The 20,490-nt window shown below is 44.5% G+C and overlaps 1 protein-coding gene across 1 annotated transcript in view; it reads right to left on the reverse strand.

Annotated features, from left to right (window-relative positions):
* Positions 1 to 9,379: 9,379 nt before the first annotated feature.
* Positions 9,380 to 20,490, reverse strand: part of C11H2orf92 (chromosome 11 C2orf92 homolog) — a 53,762-nt gene continuing 42,651 nt past the window's right edge. Inside the window, exons 7-10 of the mRNA XM_043918678.1 lie at positions 20,309 to 20,386; positions 13,582 to 13,695; positions 11,185 to 11,335; positions 9,380 to 9,804 (exon numbers count right to left, since the gene is read on the reverse strand). Coding sequence (XP_043774613.1) covers positions 9,672 to 9,804; positions 11,185 to 11,335; positions 13,582 to 13,695; positions 20,309 to 20,386 — 476 coding nt within the window. The 3' untranslated portion in view covers positions 9,380 to 9,671. The remainder of the gene's footprint in view (positions 9,805 to 11,184; positions 11,336 to 13,581; positions 13,696 to 20,308; positions 20,387 to 20,490) is intronic.

The raw sequence follows: 20,490 nt of genomic DNA on the forward strand, positions 1-20,490 counted from the left end.
AACTGAGGCCAAGAGGAAACTGAAGCTTGAGATCCCACAGCTAGTAAAGTGGCAGAGCCTGAGGTCTCCTGGCTCAAAGGGAACCCAGAGCCTCTCCAAGGCTCTGCTCTGAAATCCCCGGTGCTGTCTGCTGACACCCTCTCATCACGCCAGGGCCAGGCTGTCTGGACCAACCACTGAGCTGGAGGTGGGAGCCCTGAGCAAACAGAACACAAAGGGAGCAGGCTCCCTGCACAGAAAGAGGGAGAGAGATGGTCCAAGGCAGGCTCCAGCGGGTCCACGGGCATGGGGAGGCCACGGGTGAAGGCCAGGGGCACGTGACCCCAGCTCATTTCTCCAACGGAAGTGCAGATGGGGGAGGAGGCCAGCGGGAGGGTGGGCTGCCTCTCCGGGCTGGGGTCCCGAGAAGTCAGGATAAGGGTGGGATGAGGGCGGGGGCGCAACCTGTCGGGAGCTCAGGAAGAATCTGATATTTATGGGGTGCCTGCTGTATACCCAAGCCTGACAGCCACATCTCCTTCCAAGCTCAGGAGGGCACTGGCAGCCTATCAGGAAGCTGATCCACCTGCTCTCCCCACATCTCCGGCACCCAGCCTCACAGCAACTGGCGCAGGGAGGGAGGGAGGTAATAAACATGTGCTGCTGAATGAACTCCCCAACAACCCCGCAAAGGAGACAAATTCCTACCCCACTGCCAAGACGAGGAAACTGAGGCTCAGAGGTCAGAGCAGGGCCAGTATGGGGGTCCAGCTGGGCCCCGCTTCCCAGGACAGCATGCATGGGAAATGCTGCAGCGGTGAGGTCTGGGGGCAGATGGACGTCAGGTGGAAGTGGCTGGCCAGGCACCCAGAGACCTGTGGGGTAACCAGGGCCCCGCTCTCACTAAACTTTAGCTCTTCCCCTCCCTGGCCTCAGTTTCCTTGTTTGTGAAATGGGAACAATCACACCCACCCCGTGATGAAAGGGTTAACTCACTGACACAAAGACCAGGGCCACGCCATCTCCAGCGTGAGCTCTAGGAGGACAGACGGGGAAGTGGGGGGGGGGGGGGGCGCGGTATTTGCCGCCGGGGAACTGTGTCTGGCACAGGGAGGTGCCCACTATACACTTGCTCAATGGGGAGAAGTGCTCAATAAATAATATTGTTGTTGATGATGCTGCTGATGCCAACTAGGGACAGCCCCTTCCCACCCTTCTGCTGCGTTCACCCAGATTCCCCAATTCTTCCTGTCTCCCTTTCCTTATTCCTTCCCCTCCTTACTCCCATACTCCTCCACTCAAACTACCCCTGACAATATACAAATTAAATAAATAAAAAACTCCTCCATCACCCCATTTAAATCTTTACTCTTCCCTGGAACCCCAGTCTTTCTTTCTCCTCCCCACCCATCCCTCTCTATTTTTTCTCCCCTCCCCCCACATCATTCTTCCCTAACCCTCCTTTTCCCCGACAGTGCCCCAGTGCTCCACCCTATTCTACCTTGTACCCTTCCCCACCCTTATCCTCCCATCCTGTTTGCACCCAGTTCTTCTCCCCATCCCCCCCCCCAACCCTCAGGGGCACCAGGCCTGGCTGGCAGGGAGTTTTCATGGAAGGCCCTCAGGAAGTGCCTTCCCCTCACCTCCTTCCCCACTTCCTCCCTCCCTAGTGGTGACACTTTGGGGGGGCTGGGGTGATGCTGCCCAGGCCAGCAGAGGATGGGCCCAGGGCTCCCGTCCAGCCAAACCCAGGAAACATCAAACCTGCTAGTGCCCACCGCAGGGTCTGTGCCGCCACTGTGCACTTTCCCGGCTGCCCTAAACATAACGCTGCACGCTCCTCACCGCCTCAATCTCCAGGGGCCCCCAAGGCCAGTCCTACGTGCCCTCAAGACTGAAGTATCAGAGACAGTGTGTATGGCCATGTATCTGTTTTTTAGGACTGCCACAGTAAGTCACCACCAACTGCGTAGTTTAAAACCTCAAAAATTTATCATCACATTCTGGAGGCCACAAGTCTAAAACCAAGGTGTCATCAGGGGCTTCCCTGGTGGCTCGGTGGTAAAGGATCTGCCTGCCAATGCAGGAGACACGGGATTGATCCCTGGTCTGGGAAGATCCCACAAGTCTCGGGGCAAGTAAGTTCCTGTGGCACAACTACTATCCACTCTTAGAGCACGGGAGCTGCAACGAGAGAGGAGCCCCCACTCACCACAACTGGAAAAAAGCCTGAGCGGCAACGAAGACCCAGCACAACCAGTCGGTCGGTTTTCTTAAGAAAAAAGGGCCACAGCGGGTCTGGAGGCTTTAGGACAGTGGCCCCCCAACCTTTTGGGTACCAGGGACCGATGTTCATGGACTGGTTTATGGGGATGGTTTGGGGATGATTCGAGCGCATTACGTTAACGGTGTGCTTTATTTCTAAGCTAAAGCTTTAGCTGACCTGCCACTGACCTGGCAGGCAGCCCGGGTCCATGTCTGGAGGCTGGGGACCCCTGCTCTAGAACAGACACACTGCCTTACCTCTTCCAGCTTCTGGTGGCTGGCAGCAGGCCTTGGCTTCCCCAGCTGTGACCACATCACTCCAGTCTCTGCCTGTCTTCTCCGCAAGTCTGTCTTTCCTCTTCTGTCTCTCATGACACTTGTCCTTGGATTTAGGACCCACCCAGGCAAACCAGATTATCTCATTTTAAGATCCTTAATTACAAATATAAAAAAGAATGTATATACATGTATAACTGAGTCACTCTGCTGTATAGCAAAAATTAATACAACATTGTCAATCAATTATAGTTCAATAAAAAATAAATTAGTAAGGCCCTGAACTTAATTATATCTATAAAAACCCATTTCTCAAAGAAAGGAATACTGTGGGGGTCTAGGCATTTGGATGTGGACATATCTTTTTAGGGATCACCATTCAAACATATTCAGGCTATATCCGAGCTAGAATTATGTTAACTTGAAAGGGAGACAGAGCAGCTGTTGAAATCTCTCTTCATTTTTTTTGTTCACAAATGTTCAGCAGCTGCCAGTGGGGTTGGGGGCTGGGTGAGGGACAAACTCTGGAACAATTTATACTTAATTGTCATTCCATGCTTGCTGCTGACCCTAACTTGGTTGGTAACCACTGAGCCTCCTAATGAATTTCTAAAGAGTTCTGAAGCTACCCCCAAGCATTTACTGTGCCTTGGTTACCCTAACACTGATGATAATGCTAAGATACCCAGAAAAAGAGAGGGGCTTTCAGGGGGGCAAGAAAACCAAGCACAGACAGCTTGGCACGTACAGTGGGTATTGCACCATACTGAATTCAGTCTTTCTTTTATCTTCTGAAGAAACATCTCTGTCCCTAAAAGCAAAGGGGGAAATGATTTACTATCCATAGCTGGTTAATAGATGTAAAGTGCTGGGCCTAGTGTCTGATCCACAGAGATGTGGTCATTATTACTCATTTTAGGCAATGTTGACTTTTATGTTGACTCTGACACTTGCTTGTCACAGCTTTGCAGTGTAAACAAGGCAAACCTTAGGCTGTCCATTGTGTAGAAGAGAAAAGGCCCACAGAGGGGAGACGAGCTGAGGTCTCCTAGAGTGGCCAAGGTTTATCTAGTTACATCACAGTGCCTCTCTGTGGAGAGGGGGCCTAAGGCAGAGCTGGGATAAGTCAGGTCTTGAATGAGGTGCCAAAAGTGGGATCTCAGGCCAGGTTAACATCTTTAGAAATACTTGGGGGGACACCAGCCAAGTGAAGTCAGAAAAACAGACTGGGATTTTAGCCAAGAAATGCCTTGCGTGAGGGGGCAGAAATCAGGGACTTTTTGGAACAGGAGTGAAGGAGCAGATTTGAAGAAAACCCAGCAAACCTACCATGAGCCGGTTTCACTCAGGGACTGTCTTTGGAAGGGTCCCCTCTTACAGTCACCGGTCAAACTCCAAGCTCTCAAAGCTTGGGTGGGTCAGATTCAAAGGGAGGATTACATGTGTGGTGCTTCCTTTTTTTAAAAAAAAAAAAAAAAGATGCTAACCTTTCTTTAAAGAGAACAGAGGATCCCAGTTACCAAAGGGAAATCCTGTGGAATTGGACTGAGACGTAGGTTAGAGAGTCTAGAGTTCTCCCATAGCTGAAGTCAGTGGAGTTTATCCAGAGATATTAACCTGGACCTAAAGGGTCACAATGACTCCTTGAGCTGGTCCATCCTCCAGGCCAAGGCCTGGGCAGCCCCAGTAGGATGCAGACAGAAGAAAGTGGGCTGATATTTCACTGGAGAGACACAGGTGTCAAGAGTGTCCCACTCATACCCAACCTGGCCCTGACCCTCCCCATTCCCCATAGCTAAAAGCTTTGGGGGCTTCCCCAGTTTTGGAGGGCAAACGAGGAAAACCACAAAGCTGGAAAAACCATCTACCAGGCCTGCTTTTTCAGAACCACCTCTGTTCCCCTGGGGCTGCTTCACCCACTCTACCTCTCAAAAAAAGGAGATCAGAATCCTTCCTATTCATTCCTCCTCAACAGGTCCCAAGGGTCCTTCTGGAGACTCAGGAGATGACAGGGGCTGGGCTACTCAATGGTTACAGCACAATCTCTGGATCCAGATTAGAGGCCAGGATACCCCCTTAGCTATATGACCTCTAGCTAGTGAATTTATCTGTCTGGGTTTTTCTTTTCTCTTAATAAGATGAGGACTATCACGCTTAAAAGATAAACAAGATTGACAAACCTCTGGCCAGCTTACCAAGAAGAAAAGAGAAAACTCAAATAAACAAAATAGGAGACAAAAAAGGAGACATAACAGCTGATATTTCAGAAATATAAAAAACCATAAGAGAATACTGTGAACAATTATATGCCAAAAATTCAACAACCTAGAAGAAATGGACAAGGACAAGTTTCTAGAAGCATATAGCCCACCAAAATCAAGAAGAAACTGATAATTTGAACAGACTGATCGCCAGAAGTGAAACAGAATCTATAATTAGGGAACTCCCTGGTGGTCCAGCGGTTAGGACTTGGCACTTTCACTGCTGTGGACTGTGCTCAGTCTCTGACCAGGAAACTTATATCCTGCAAACCATGCACTGTGGATAAAAAAAAAAAAAAGAATCTGTAATTTTAAAGCTTCCTACAGACAGAAGTCCAGGACCAGATGGTTTCACATGGAAATTCTACCAAACATACAAAGATGAACTTATACTGATCCTTCTCAAACTTCCCAGAAAAATGAAGAGGGGGAAACATTCTCCAAAGACATCGTATGAAGTCACCATAACACTGATACCAAAATCAGATAAAGACACCACCAAAAAAAAACTTATAGGCCACTAAATTTGATGAATATAGATGCAAAAATTTTCATCAAAATATTAGTAAATACTGAATCCAACAGCACATGAAAAAGATCATACACCATGACCAAGTGTGATCTATCCCAAGTTCACAAGGTTGGTTCAACATACGTGAATAAATGTGATATACCACATAAACAAAAGACAAAAACCACATGATCACTTCAATAGATGCAGAAAAAGCATTTGACAGAATTCAACATCCAATAGAAACTCTTACCAAAGTGAGTACAGAGGGAACATATATCAATATAATAAAAGCTATTTATGACAAACTCATGACCAATAAAATACTGAATGATGCACAGCTGAAAGCCCTCCCACTAAAATCTGCAATAAGACAAGGATGCCCTCGCCTCTTCTATTCAACACAGTATTGGAAGTCCTTCCTAGCCACAGCAATCAGACAAGAAAAAGAAATAAAAAGTATTCAAATTGGAAACAAAAAGGTAAAATTGTCATTATATGCAGATGACATGATACTATATACAGAAAATCCTAAGCAAGCCACACAAAAACTAGTAAAACTGAACAATTAATTGAGCAAGGTAGACAGGATTTAAGATTAACATACAGAAATCAGTTGCATTTCTTTACACCAACAATGAAATATCAGAAAGGGAATATTAAAAAAAAATACATTTTAAAATCATACCCCAACAAATAAAATATTTAGGAATAAACCTGACCAAGGAGGTTAAAGACTTATACACTGAGAATAAAACATTAATAAAGGAAACTAAAGATGACTCAGCAAATTTGGAAAACTCAGCAGTAGCAACAGGACTGGAAAAGGTCAGTTTTCATTCTAATCCCAGAGAAAGGCAATGCCAAAGAGTGTTCAAACTACCGCACAATTGCACTCATCTCACATACTAGTAAAGTAATGCTCAAAATTCTCCAAGCCAGGTTTTAGCAATACGTGAACCATGAACTTCCAGATGTTGAAGCTGGTTTTAGAAAAGGCAGAGGAACCAGAAATCAAATTGCAACATCTGTCAGATCATTAAAAAAGCAAGAGAGTTCCAGAAAAACATCTACTTCTGTTTTATTGACTATGCCAAAGCCTTTGACTGTGTGGATCACAACAAACTGTGGAAAACTCTTCAAGAGATGGGAATACCAGACCATCTGACCTGCTTCTTAAGAAATCTGTATGCAGGTCAAGAAGCAACAGTTAGAACGGGACATGGAATAACAGATTGGTTCCAAACAGGGAAAAGAGTACGTCAGGGCTATATATTGTCACCCTGCTTATTTAACTAACATGCAGAGTACATCATGAGAAACATTGGGCTGGATGAAGCACAAGCTGAAAAAAATTGCCAAGAGAAATATCAATAATCTCAGATATGCAGATGACACCACACTTAGGGCAGAAAGCAAAGAACTAAAGAGCCTCTTGATGAAAGTGAAATAGGAGAGTGAACAAATTGGCTTAAAACTCAACATTCAGAAAACTAACATCATGGCATCTGGTCCCATCATCACTTCATGGCAAATAGATGGGGAAACAGTGACAGACTTTATTATTTTGGGCTCCAGAATCACTGCAGATGGTGACTACAGCCATGATATTAAAAGACACTTGCTCCTTGGAAGAAAAGTTATGACCAACCTAGACAGCATATTAAAAAGCAGAGACATTACTTTGCCAACAAAGGTCCATCTAGTCAAAGCTATGGTTTTTCCGTAGTCTGTATGGATATGAGAGTTGGACTATAAAGAAAGCTGAGTGCTGAAGAATTGATGCTTTTGAACTGTGGTGTTGGAGAAGATTCTTGAGAGTCCCTTGAACTTCAAGGAGATCCAACCAGTCTATCATAGAGGAAATAGTCCTGAATATTCATTGGAAGGACTGAAGCTGAACTGAAACTCCAATACTTTGGCCACCTGAAGCAAAGAACTGACTCATTTGAAAAGACCCTGATGCTAGGAAGGCTTGAAGGTGGGAGGAGAAGGGGACGACAGAGGATGAGATGGTTGGATGGCGTCACCGACTCAATGGACATGAGTTTGAGTAAACTCTGGGAGTTGGTGATGGACAGGGAGGCCTGGCATGCTGCAGTCCATGGGGTCGCAAAAAGTCAGACATGACTGAGTGACTGAACTGAACTGAACTGAACAGAGAAAGGGTAAGAAATCTCATGCTCTTGGATTTGAAGAATAATGATAGCTAAAATTGTCATACTACCCAAAGTAGCCTACAGATTTAATGCAATACCTATCAAATTATACATGACATTTTTCAGAGAGCTAGAACAAGTTATCTTAAAATTCATATGGAGTCATAAAAGAGCCAGAATTGCCAAAACAATCCTGAAGAAAAACAACAAAGCAGGAGGCATAACTCTCTCAGACTTCAGAAAGCACTACAAAGTTATAATAATCAAAACAGTATGGTATTGGCGCAACAGACATGAATCAATGCAACAGTCTAGAGAACCCAGAAATAAACCCACTCACCTATGGTTAGTTAATCTTCAAAAAGGTGGTGAGAATATACAATGTGGGAAAAGTCTTTTCAGCAAGTAGTGTTGGAAAAGTTGGACAGCCACATGTTAATCAAAGAAGTTATAACACTCCTACACACCATACACAAAAAGAAACTCAAAATGGCTTAAAGATTTAAATGTAAGGTGCGTACTAAGTCGCTTCAGTCGTGTCCAACTCTTTGCAACCCACAAGGCTCCTCTGTCTGTGGGATTCTCCAGGTAAGAATACTGGAGTGAGCTGCCATGCCCTCCTCCAGGGGATCTTCCTGAACTAAGGATTGAACCCGTGTCCCTTACATCTCCTGCATTGGCAGGAGGATTCTTTACCACTAGCGTCACCTGGGAACCCCAAAATATATGACATCAGAAAACTCCTAGAAGAGATCATAGGCAAAACATTCTCTGACATAATCATACTGATGTTTTCTTAGGTCTCCCAAGACAATAGATATAAAAACAAAAATAAACAAATGGAACCTAATTAAACTTAAAAGCTTCTGCACAGCAAAGGAAACCATAAACGAAATGAAAAGACAACCTACAGAATGGGAGAAAATATTTGCAAGCAATGTGACTGATAAAGGCTTAGTTTCCAAAATATATAAACAGCTCATATAACTCAGCAACAAAAAACCAAACAACCGAATTGAAAATTGGGCAGAAGATCTAAGTAGACATTTCTCTTGCCTGGAAAATTCCACGGACAGAGGAGCCTGGCAGGCTATAGTCCATGGGGTCGAAAAGAGTGGGACATGACTGAGTGACTAACACTTCACTTTCAACAGGCACACGAAAAGATGCTCAACATGGCTCATTAGAGAACTGCAAATCAAAACTATAATGAGGCACCACTTCATACCGGTCAGAATGGCCATCATTAAAATGTCTACAAATAACATGCTCCTCATAGATGTCTTGGGCCAGGTCCCCCCATCCCTTGACTGGGAATTCTGCTTAGGCCACAGTCCTTTCTTGAACCTCTGACCTCAGATCTCGCTCCTGTCCTTGCCCTTCCCAGAATGACTAAGACCCACCCCCAAGAATGTGCTTGTGGCTGGGCTCCTCCATCGCCCCTTTCACATTCCCAGACATAAGAAGGTGTGCGTCCCCTTCAAGTGATATGGGAAGGCATGGATGGCACCTGGAGCATGTGCACCTGAGGGACCCCTGTGGTCACACATGCAGCTGCAGGGCAACCTCCTCCAGCCTCAAGAACCCCCTTCCAGGAGACAGGAAGGTAGCATCCTTCTCTCCGGACCCTGCCTTCCAATGTAGGGGCAAGAACTGACTGAGCTATAATGGCCACTCTCTTGCTCTTGCAACACCAACATAAGTTTCCTTTTCCCTCCTTTCTCCTCTGGACCCCAAGCCTCAGACCCTTGGCCCCTTTAGCAATGGAGACACAGAGGCATAAATTGACTACCAGAGAGCTTCAGCCGGCTGTTTGCCATGTCTTCAGAAACCTGTGATAGCCATGCCTGATTCAAATATCTTTGATTGCCTCATGTATTTTAATATCGCCTGTATATTAGTTGTTCGATTCATATCTGTTCAATGAATGGCTGAAAAAAACGAATCAATATTATTAATAAATAAATCAATCCATTGTTTTGTCAGGTTAGTCTCTGGGGAAATGTGCTAAGTCTCCTGTATTAGCCATTAATGCTGTTAACATTATGAGCAATCTGTGGTCAAAACTGTTTTCTTGGTCCATTCAAAATTGAGAGGAAAAGGTACACTTTTTAGGGTGCACCTCACAGTCAGAAATCCAAATGCCTTTCCACGCGTCTGGATGGAGAATCGCCTCACATCACAGCTTTAGGTGCTGGTTGGCTGGCCTCACCACCTGGCTTAGATACCGGAATTTAACTTCAGCTGTTTCTGTTTTCCTGCATGTTTTTTGGTCTTCTTGTCTTGAGACTTTTGCCACCAAGTCTTTCCATTCATTATAAAAATATTGTATGTCATGTCTGCCGGAGAATGTCTAAAACGAAAGACACAGAAGCTGTACTCCACAACTAAATGTGTAGCAATTCCTAATGTCTATTCCTTGGAAGGCAATAGAGGCTGACATTTCTGAGCGGGGAGGAGTCTGAGTACTACCTATCAGGAAGGTGTGTCATGTGTGAAATTCATTTTGCCTCTGAGAATTATGGAGCCTCTGGAAATGTCCTCCCCCATCCTCAACCTTCTCATAACCAACCCAGGCTCTTCACAGCTTTGATTCTTGTCTTTGGAATGGAGTCGCAGCCTTCACTACTTCTTTTGATACTTCTGAAAGACCAAGGAGGGAAATGGTGACTCTGATGGATAGGCCCCCGTCAGAACCATGAAATGGGTCAAGTTTATTCCCAGGAGCTCTTTAAACCTTCTCTCTCTAACATCTGCCATATCCAGGGCTCCTCTTTCACTTCAAGAGACCAACTGCTGCCTCAGAGGAGAAAGCTGGGTGTGAGGTGGTGGTGGTTGGCCTGAAAGAGTTACTGGTCCTGGGAGCCTTGGCATTTTAAAGGACACTTTTAGGGAAAGCCATGCCACTGTTGTAGGGAAATGTAAATACTGCAGTGATGGGGGCAGGTGGGATCACCACACACCGTGCCCCTTTCCCTGTGGACAGGCTGAGCATCCAACACAGTGGTGGGCAGGAGCTGAGTGGTCCTAGGGAGCTGCTCTTCCCCGTGTGTGTCCCGAGGGATGCAGATGGAGGCACATAATTTTGAGGTACCGTTACTGCAAATGCACAATGTTGTAAACGCTGTGTTGTGCCTGCTCCTGATCAGAGCCACTGTGCCTGAGCTCTCCCTTCAGGGGGATAACTGAGGTATTTAACAGCTAGTACAGGAGGACACTGACTAGTCAAGATGGCCACAGCTGGAACAGAGGCCTGGAGAAGGGGCTGCTTACCAACCAGTAGAAGCATCTTTCAATATTTTACCAATCAGCGCTGCTGCAGGAGCGTGAGCGAGCTGAACGTCAGCCCTCCTCCTCTCCGCCAGAGCCTCCCTCCCCACACTCGCAGAGCTGGGCCTTTCCATTCCTTTCTACCCCATGTTCCTGTTTTCTGACCCTTCTGCCAGAGGCTGTCCCATCTCCGCCATCCGGGGCCCTCAGTGTAAGAAGCGGTGTGGCCTGATCTGTGGTAGCCCTCAGAGGGCAGGACGGCCCAGACCAGGAAACCCCAGACCCAGCTGTGCATCGGAACCAAAGGCAGGGTGTCCAGGAACCGTGCCAGCCAATGCCGACACACAGCCAGGCCCGGAGGCCCCGCTCTCCTGCTGGATCCGGGGCCAGAGGACGCTCTGGGCCGATGCTGGTACAAACGCCTGTGGGCTCCTGGGAGCAGGCGGGGCTGAGAGCCACTCACAGCAACTGTCTCTTCCTGACGGACACAAGCAGCGCCAGGAGCAGCAGCACCGCGGCCACGGCGATCCCCACCACCGAGACGGCAGCGACGATGATGTTCTTCTGGAGGAACTGCAGAAGCTGTGAGCACGGCATGCCCCTGCTTGGAACATCTAAGTGAGAAGACACACAGCCCAGTCAACAGGGAGCAGCCATCCCGTACAGATCCGCAGCACGGCCTGTTGGTTCTGCTTGCAGCCCGGAGGGAAACCTCAGCTGCTGGCTCCAGGGGTCCTCTTGGGGAAGAAATGGCTATGTTTAGGGAAAGACATTCATGACCTCTTTGGTGGTGAAGGTGAGATGCTGAGGGTATGAGCTAGCGAGGAGCCAAGCGACCAGTCTGGAGCAGGTGAGGAGAGAAAAAGGTGAGAGTGAATATGCAGAGAGGAGGTGGGGCCACCATTGGGGGTGAAAGTCCTGCTGCGATGGCTTTTAAGAAAGATGGAGTCAAAACCATAAAAAAGGAGTGAAATAATGCTGCTCCCAGCAACATGATTGGACCTAGAGATGATCATACTGAGTGAAATAAGTCAGATGGAGAAAGACAAATACCATGCTATCACTTACATGTGGAATCTAAAAAAAAATGATACAAGTGAACTTATTTACAAAACAGAAACAGACTGACATAGAAAACAAACTTTTATGGTAACCAAAAGGGAAAGAGGGGCAGGGATAAACCAGGAGTTTGGAATTAGCAGATATAAACTACTATATATGAACTATATAAACAACAAGGTCCTACTGTATAGCACAGGGAACTATATTCAATGTCCTATAATAAACTGTAATGAAAAAGAATCTGAAAAAGAATGTGTGTGTGTGTGTGTGTGTGTGTATGTTTATATCCTGAATCACTTTGCTGTACACCAAAAACTGATACAACATTGTAAATCAACTATATTTCAATAAACAAAAAAAAGAAAAACAGAGTCAGGTATTCAGTCCAAGGCTTGCACAGGGCAAAGATACAGTCTCTTCTCTGCTGCCTGCCACTCCCAGCTTCAGGAAATAATACCATGCACACTATCTGCCTTGTGCGCCTGTGGGTTTGGGGGAATTTCGTGACATAAGGCAAACATGATGCCGAGCTCTTTCGACCCTTGAGGACTTGCAGAAAGCTTGAGGGTAGATTTGGAATGCCCCTGCATGTGGGCTGGGGACTACAAGGCAATCTTAGCTAGAGCTCAAAGGAAGGTGTCCTCAGCTGACACTGGGGACTCAGAGCTTCTGTCACCCCATTTGTAACGTGACCCCAAACAGACACAGGAACCAGGGAAACAGGGCATGGAGGTACAATGACAGGGATCAGATGTGGAGAGCTGCTGAGGGGAGCTTAGTGATGCAGGCAGGAGGATGCTGGCCAAGGGCCTTCTTGGGATATAGGGAGACAATTGGGGCACCTCCAACTCCCCACCTTCATCAGCTGTATGTCAAGAGGCAGCAGCAGCAAGCAGCTCTAAGGGCTCTGCTGGGATGATTCAGCATTTAATCCCTCAGAGTTAGGAAGTAACAACCAGCTATGATTTTGATAGTGGGTGGCTATGAGGAGGGAGTGTCCTGGACTTGGTACCAGCACATGGCCATGATGGGTAAGTTTCTATCCACTCTGAATGGGCCCAGCTCAGGCTATCCAAGGTGAAGATCAAGGACTAGGTTAACCTTTGGCATGCAATCCCTCCTGCTTGTTAGAAAGCATCAGTGCTCAGTAATGTCAAGGACTGTGAACATGATGTCTGTGTTACAAGTGACCCTAGCTGTGTAGAAACAACATCAAAGTAGCATCTTTCTGAAAGTGAAAGTGAAAATGTTACTCACTCAGTCATGACCGACTCTTGCAACCCCACAGACAACAGACCACCAGCTCCTCTGTCCATGGGATTCTCAAGGCAAGAATACTGGAGTGGGTTGCCATTCCCTTCTCCAGGGGATCTTCCTGACCCAGGGATGCAACCCAGGTCTCCTGCATTGCAGGATTCTTTACCATCTGAGCCACCATGGAAGACCATCTTTTTGAAAGGGTAGGGGCAAATTCTTGGAGTTAGGGACTTCCCTAGCAGTCTAGTGATTAAGACTCTGTGCTTCCACTGCAGGGGGCACTGGTTCAATCCCTGGTCAGGGAACTAAGGTCTTGAATGCCTCGTGCCATGGCCACAGACAGATTTTTTTAAAAAAATTACTGGAGTTAATTTAATTCATAATTTTAACTGCTGTCTGTACGCTTTTGTGAGTAAATTAAAGGTGTGCTGACATCTAGTCTGTTCCCTTAAAATACCATGAAAGGCAAACAGATGCCTTCTGAAGACATCCATACTGAGGCATCTTTTTTAGCTCATTCTGTGCAGATTATTATTAATACCTGGACTGACTGCTTCTTGATGCGTCCCCTTATCAATAGTCGTTAATTGCGTATCACTCACATCCCTGTTGAAGAGAGAGGATTCTTGATCCCTCTGCTCCCCTGCAATGTGATCTACAAAAGACAAAACATACAACGTGTTCATCTGAAAACATCCAGCGGCCTGTGACTAGTTCTGTTTTCATGATGAAAGTAAATGCCTCCAGAGTCAAAGTGAGGAGTCAGCAGAAAGGTCCAAATGTACATCAGTGTTTTGGGGTTTTTTTAATTTATTTATTTTTGGTTGCACTTGGTTTTTGTTGCTGTATGTGGGCTTTCTCTAACAGAAACACAGGCTCCAGAGCGTGCATTGTTTATTTTTTTAATCTAACACATTCCTGGATGGATCCAGGCCCTGGTTTTCACCGTGGAGTGTGCATCAGAATCACCAGGAGGCCCTGTTAGAACACAGATTGCTGGGCCCCACCCTAGAGTTTCTGATTCAGTAAGTTTGGGGTGTGGCATCCCAAGTGATGCTGGTGCTACTCATCAGGGACCACCCCTACAGGACCTAGCAAGAGCTTTCAACTAGTTGCCGAGCCTCTCTGACCCGTGTCAACTAGTATAAAACAAGAGATAATAAGACCTATCTCCCTGATAGTATGATGTTCGTGAAAACAAATCATAACCACAAAATACTATTAAAAAAATGTTTCTTGAGGTATGTGGCCAAGATGGCAGAATAGGAAGACCCTGAGCTCATCTCCTCTTACGAGCACAACAAAATTACAACTATTTGCAGAACGACCATCTATGAGAATGACCTGAAGACCAGTAGAAAGGATTTCCCACAACTAGAGATGTAAAGAGGAAACCACGGTGAGACAGGGCATAATCAGGACCTACTCTGCAGGCAAGGTGATCTGCAAACAGGAGGGCAACCACAACTGTGGATATTCTCCCCAAGGAGCAGGGGTTCAAACCCCACTTCGGGCTCCCTAGCCCAGGGCTCCTGCACCAGGAAGATGAGCTTCCTGGCTTTGAAGGCCAGCAGGGTTTGCAAATGGAAGCGATAAATGGTTGTAGAAAACCAGGGACTCCCCTGGTGGCCCAGTGGCTAAGACTCCATGCTCCCAATGTAGGGAAGGCAAGTTTGACCCCTGGTAAGGGGCTGGGTCCCACATGCCACAGTTAAGAGCTCACCTGCCACAACTAAGACCTGGTGCAGCCAAATAAACAAATATTAAAAAACAAACAAAACAAATAAACAAAAACCAACAGAGACCCTGCTCTTATAGAATACACCCAAAATCTCAGTCCCAGCACAGAGGCAATAATTTGAAAGGACTCTTGCTGATCTCAGAGAGGCTCCTAGAGGGAGAGGAGGCAACAGGGACTCCCCCTGAGAACACGGACACTGGCATAGCCATTTTGGGTGACTTGTTCTTCCACAAGGACTCTGGGACTGGCAAGCACCATCTTGGAGTCTTGGAGTCCTTCCTCTAGTCTATCAGTGCCGGGGGCTTGCCCGCCCACCATTGGACTGGCACCAGCCCCTGGACTCCTGGGCTGTGCAGCCAGCCACACCAGGACCCAGTGCCGCAACACGAGAGGGCACAGGGCAGGGCCTGGCAGCCGACTAAGGGCCAGCCTCACCTACCAGCACCCACAGGAGCCAGCCCTGTCACAAAAGAAGAGCCCATCAAGCCCACAGAGCAGGCACACAGCTTGGGTGACCACAGGATGTGGGCTGTGGGCCCCCTAGCAAGCCTCATACATAAGGCCACTTCTCCAAGAAAAGGAAATATGACTGATTTACTTAACACTTAGAAATAAACACAATTAGGTAAAATGTGGACACATATGAAGATATTTCAAACGAAGGAATAAAACAAAACCCCCAGAGAACTAAGCAAAGTATAGAGAAGCAACCTAGCAGATAAAAGAGGTCAAGGTAGGATCATAAAGATGCTCAATGAACTTAGGAGAATGATGAACACAGTGAGAAGTTTAACTAAGAGTCAGCAAATATAAAGAAGAAACAAACAGACTTGAAGAATTATAACTGAAATAAAAAATGCACTAGAGGGAACCAACAGTACATTAGGTAATACAGAGGAACAGGTCCACAAACTGGAAGATGGAGGAGTGGAAATCACCCAAGCTGAGCACAAAAAAGAAAAAAGAATTTTAACAAATAAGGATAGTAAATTTAAAAATATAACATGCTTATATGTTATGTTAAATAATGTTCATATGTTATGTTCAACTGAATATAATATGTTAATATATTAATGTTAATGGAGAAAAGACAATCTCTTTAACAAGTGGTGCTGGGAAAAGCAGTCAACCGCCTGTAAAAGAATGAAACTAGAACACTTTCTAACACCATACACAAAAATAAACTCAAAATGGATTAAAGATCTAAATGTAAGACAAGAAAATATAAAACTCCTAGAGGAAAACATAGGCAGAACACTCTCTGACATAAATCACAGCAAGATCCTCTATGACCCACCTCCCAGAGTAATGGAAATAAAACAAAAATAAACAAATGGGACCTAATTAAACTTAAAAGCTTTTGCACAATGAAGGAAACTATAAGCAAGGTGAAAAGACAGCCTTCAGAATGGGAGAAAGTAATAGCAAATGAAGCAACTGACAAACAATTAATCTCAAAAATATACAAGCAGGTCATACAACTCAATACCAGAAAAATAAATGACCCAATCAAAAAATGGGCCTAAGAACTAAACAGACATTTCTCCAAAGAAGACATACAAATGGCTAACAAACACATGAAAAGATGCTCAACGTCACTCATTATCAGAGAAATGCAAATCAAAACCACAATGAGGTACCATCTCATGCCGGTCAGAATGGCTGCTATCAAAAAGTCTACAAACAGTAAATGCTAGAGAGGGTGCAGAGAAAAGGGAAGCCTCTTACACTGTTGGTGGGAATGCAAATTAGTACAGCCACTATGGAGAACAGTGTGGAGATTCCTTAAAACACTGGAAATAGAACTGCCATACAACCCAGCAATGCCACTGCTGGGCATACACACCGAGGAAACCAGAATTGAAAGAGACAAGTGTACCCCAATGTTCATCACAGCACTGTTTATGATAGCCAGGACATGGAAGCCACCTAGATGTCCATCTGCAGACAAATGGATAAGAAAGCTGTGGTACATATACACAATGGAATATTACTCAGCTATTAAAAAGAACACATTTGAGTCAGTTCTAATGAGCTGGATGAAACTGGAACCTGTTACCCAGAGTGAAGTAAGTCAGAAAGAAAAACACCAATTCAGTATATTAATGCATACATATGGAATTTAGAAAGATGGTAACAATGACCCTATATGTGAGACAGCAAAAAAGACACAGATCTAGAGGACAGACTTTTGGACTCTGTGGGAGAAGGCGAGGGTGGGATGATTTGAGAGAATAGTATTGAAATATAAATTACCATATGTAAAATAGATGACCAGTCCAAGTTCAATGCATGAAAGAGGGCACTCGAAGCCGGTGCACTGGGACAACCCAGAGGGACGGGGTGGGGAGGGAGGTCGGAGGGGGTTCAGGACGGGGGTCGCGTGTGCACCTGTGGCTGATTCATGTCAGTGTGCGGCAGAAGCCACCACAATGTTGGAAAGTAATCAGCCTCCAATTAAAATTAATTAATTAATTTTAAAAAATAAAGTAAAATAAAAATATTTCCAAAAATGAGGATATGTTAACATATTAATATGCATGTTAAATAAAAAAATTCAAAAAATGAGGGTATGTTAATATATTAATATGTTAAAAAACATTTCAAAAAATGAGGATATTAAATTTTAAAATATAACATGTTGATATATTGTGTTAAATTAAATATAATATGCTAATATATTAATGTGTGTATCCTTCTCCAGGGGCTCTTCCCAACCCAGGGATCGAACTCAGGTCTCCCTCATTGCAGGCAGATTCTTTACCAGCTGAGCCACAAGGGAAGCCCTTAATATATACTAATGTGTGTGTGTGTCCAACTCTGCAAATCTATGGACTGTAGTCCACCAGACTCCATGTCCATGGGATTTCCCAGGCAAGAATACTGGAGTGGTTTGCCATTTCCTTCTCCAGGGGATCTTCCCAACCCAGGGATCAAACCCAGGTCTCCTGCATCACAAGCACTGAGCCACCAGGGAAGCCTGGAATATGTTAATATGTATATTAAATTAAAAAATGTTTAAAAAAAATGAGGATAGTTTAAGAAACCTCTGGGACAACATCAAGAAAACTGACATTCACACTGCAGAGACCACGAAGCAGAAGAGTGAAGAAAGGGGCAGGGAACTTACTTGAAGAAATAATAGCTGAAACTTCCCTAATCTGGGAAAGGAAATAAACATCCAGGTCCAGAAAGCACAGTCTCAAACAGGATGAATCCAAAAAGGTCTGCACCAAGATCTAAAGTGGCAAAAATTAAAGATAAAGAATATACTCTAATAACAAGAATTTTAAAAGAAAAAAATAAAGAGGAAATCCACAAAGCAGCAAGGGAAAAGCAATTTGTCATGTATAAGGAAACTTCCATAAGGCTATCGGCTGACATTTCAGCAGAAACTTTGCAGACCAGAAGGGAGCGGCATGATGATCAAAGTGGTGAAAGGAAAAAACCTACAACCATGAATAGTCTACCCCGCAAAGCTATCACTCAGATTTGAGAGAGAGATAAAGAGTTTTACAGACATGTGAAAGCTACACTGAAGCAATTTTACAAGAAAACCTAAAGGGACATCTCTAAGCGGGAAAAGAGAAAAAGGACCACAACTGGAAATATGAAAATTACAAAAGGAAAAATCTCATTGGTAAAAGCAAACATATAGTAAGGTAGTGGAATAACCACTTATAAAGCTAGTAGGAAGGTTAAAAGACAAAAGTAGTAAAATCATCTACAGCCACAATAAGTAGGGATACACAAAACAAAAAGGTTTAAACTCTGATGTCAAAAACATTAAATATGGTGAGGGTGCAGAAGTGGAAATGCAGGACTATCAGAATGCATTCGAACTTAAGAGATCATACTCAATGGTGAAAAGCTGAAAGAATTTCCCCTAAGATCAGAAAAAGACAAGTATGCCTACTCTGTCCACTTTTATTCTGCAAGGTATTAGCTCTAGCCAGAGAAACCAGACAAGAAAAAGAAATGAGGAATTCAAATAAACAATTGGAGTCTACAGATTCAATGTAATTCCTATCAAAATACCAATGGCATTTTCCATGGAACTAGGACAAATAATTATAAAATTTGTATGGAAAAAAAGAATGAAATATTGCCATCTGTGGCAAATGGATGGACCTAGAGATTATAATCGGAGAAGCCAATGGCACCCCACTCCAGTAGTCTTGCCTGGAGAATCCCATGGATGGAGGAGCCTGGTGGGCTGCGGTCCATGGGGTCGCTAAGAGTCGGACACGACTGAGCGACTTCACTTTCACTTTTCACTTCCATGCATTGGAGAAGGAAATGGCAACCCACTCCAGTGTTCTTGCCTGGAGAATCCCATCGAAGGGGGAGCCTGGTGGGCTGCCATCTATGGGGTCGCACAGAGTCGGACACGACTGAAGCGACTTAGTAGCAGTAGCAGCAGCAGAGATTATAATACTAAGTGAAGTAAGTCAGACAGAGAAAGACAAATATACGATCTCACTTATATGCAGAATCTAAAAAATAATACAAATACACACACACACACGCAAACAGAGGCATGAAACAGATGAGGGAGATTAAGAGGAACAAACTTCCAGTTATAAAATAAACATGTAACAAGGATGTAATGTACTGCACAGGGAATATAGTCAATTATATAGTAACTTTGTATGATGCCATATAGCAACTAAACTTGAAAAGTGTGAGTTGCTCAGTCGTGTCTGACTCTTTGCGATGTTATGGACTATAACCCGCTAGGCTCCTCTGTTCATGGAATTCCCCAGGCAAGAATACCTGAGTTGGTAGCCATTCCCTTCTCCAGGGTATCTTCTCAACCCAGGGATCGAACCTGGGTCTCCTGCATTGCAGGCAGATTCTTTACCACTTGAGTCACCTGGGAAGCCCAGTAACTAAATTTATGGTGATCATTTTGTAATGTATAAAAATATTGAACCACATATATTTTATACCTGAAACTAATATGATATTTTAAGTCGATTATACTTCAATTTTAAAAAGAATGTTTCCTGAATTGCAAGGGCAATGCAGAAGATTAAATACACTCAAATATTCATTTATTGGTAGAGGGACAACAGAATGGTTTAGTAGAAACAGACAGGGTTGAAAACCTGCAGCTAGCTCTGCAGATGAATCTGTCTAGGAAGTATGTGAGAACAGCCTCACGTGGTTAAATTATTTCTGGAGAAAGAAAGAAACTTGTTTTTTATTCAATTTGGCTTAGAAAAAGAGAGAAAATGTGCAGATTAATGACTGGTAATTACTTGACTTTAGAAATGCCAGCTTGTCCAATGAGAGTTGAGAAATTAACCCCACAGACAGAAAACTCTGGATAACATAGATTTAATCTACTAAGGGGTTGTGTTTGCCTTGCTCTTTCATAGCATTGTTTAAAAAAAAAAAAAGATGGACTTGCCACTTAAACACAAATTTTGACATTCCTTGTCTCTGTAACACAAAAACAAAAAGCAGAATCAGGAGCCACAATCTACACTTATCACCAATAAGGTCATAAACTCTCATTTACCTGACAATCTTTGGAGAGTTTGGGAGATGTTTTCCACGTGTGGTGGGTTGTGATTTTGATCATCTGTTGGAACATCTTCTGTAAGAAAAAAAATAAGCACGATTACCAAGGTTCGCCAAATACGGTCAGTTTTCAAGCTTTGTTTCAACTTTAGAAAGCCATTAACTATGAGAAAAGCAGCA

Source organism: Cervus elaphus, chromosome 11 (assembly GCF_910594005.1).
Source record: "Cervus elaphus chromosome 11, mCerEla1.1, whole genome shotgun sequence".
In the NCBI taxonomy this organism is placed as follows: Eukaryota; Metazoa; Chordata; class Mammalia; order Artiodactyla; family Cervidae; genus Cervus; species Cervus elaphus.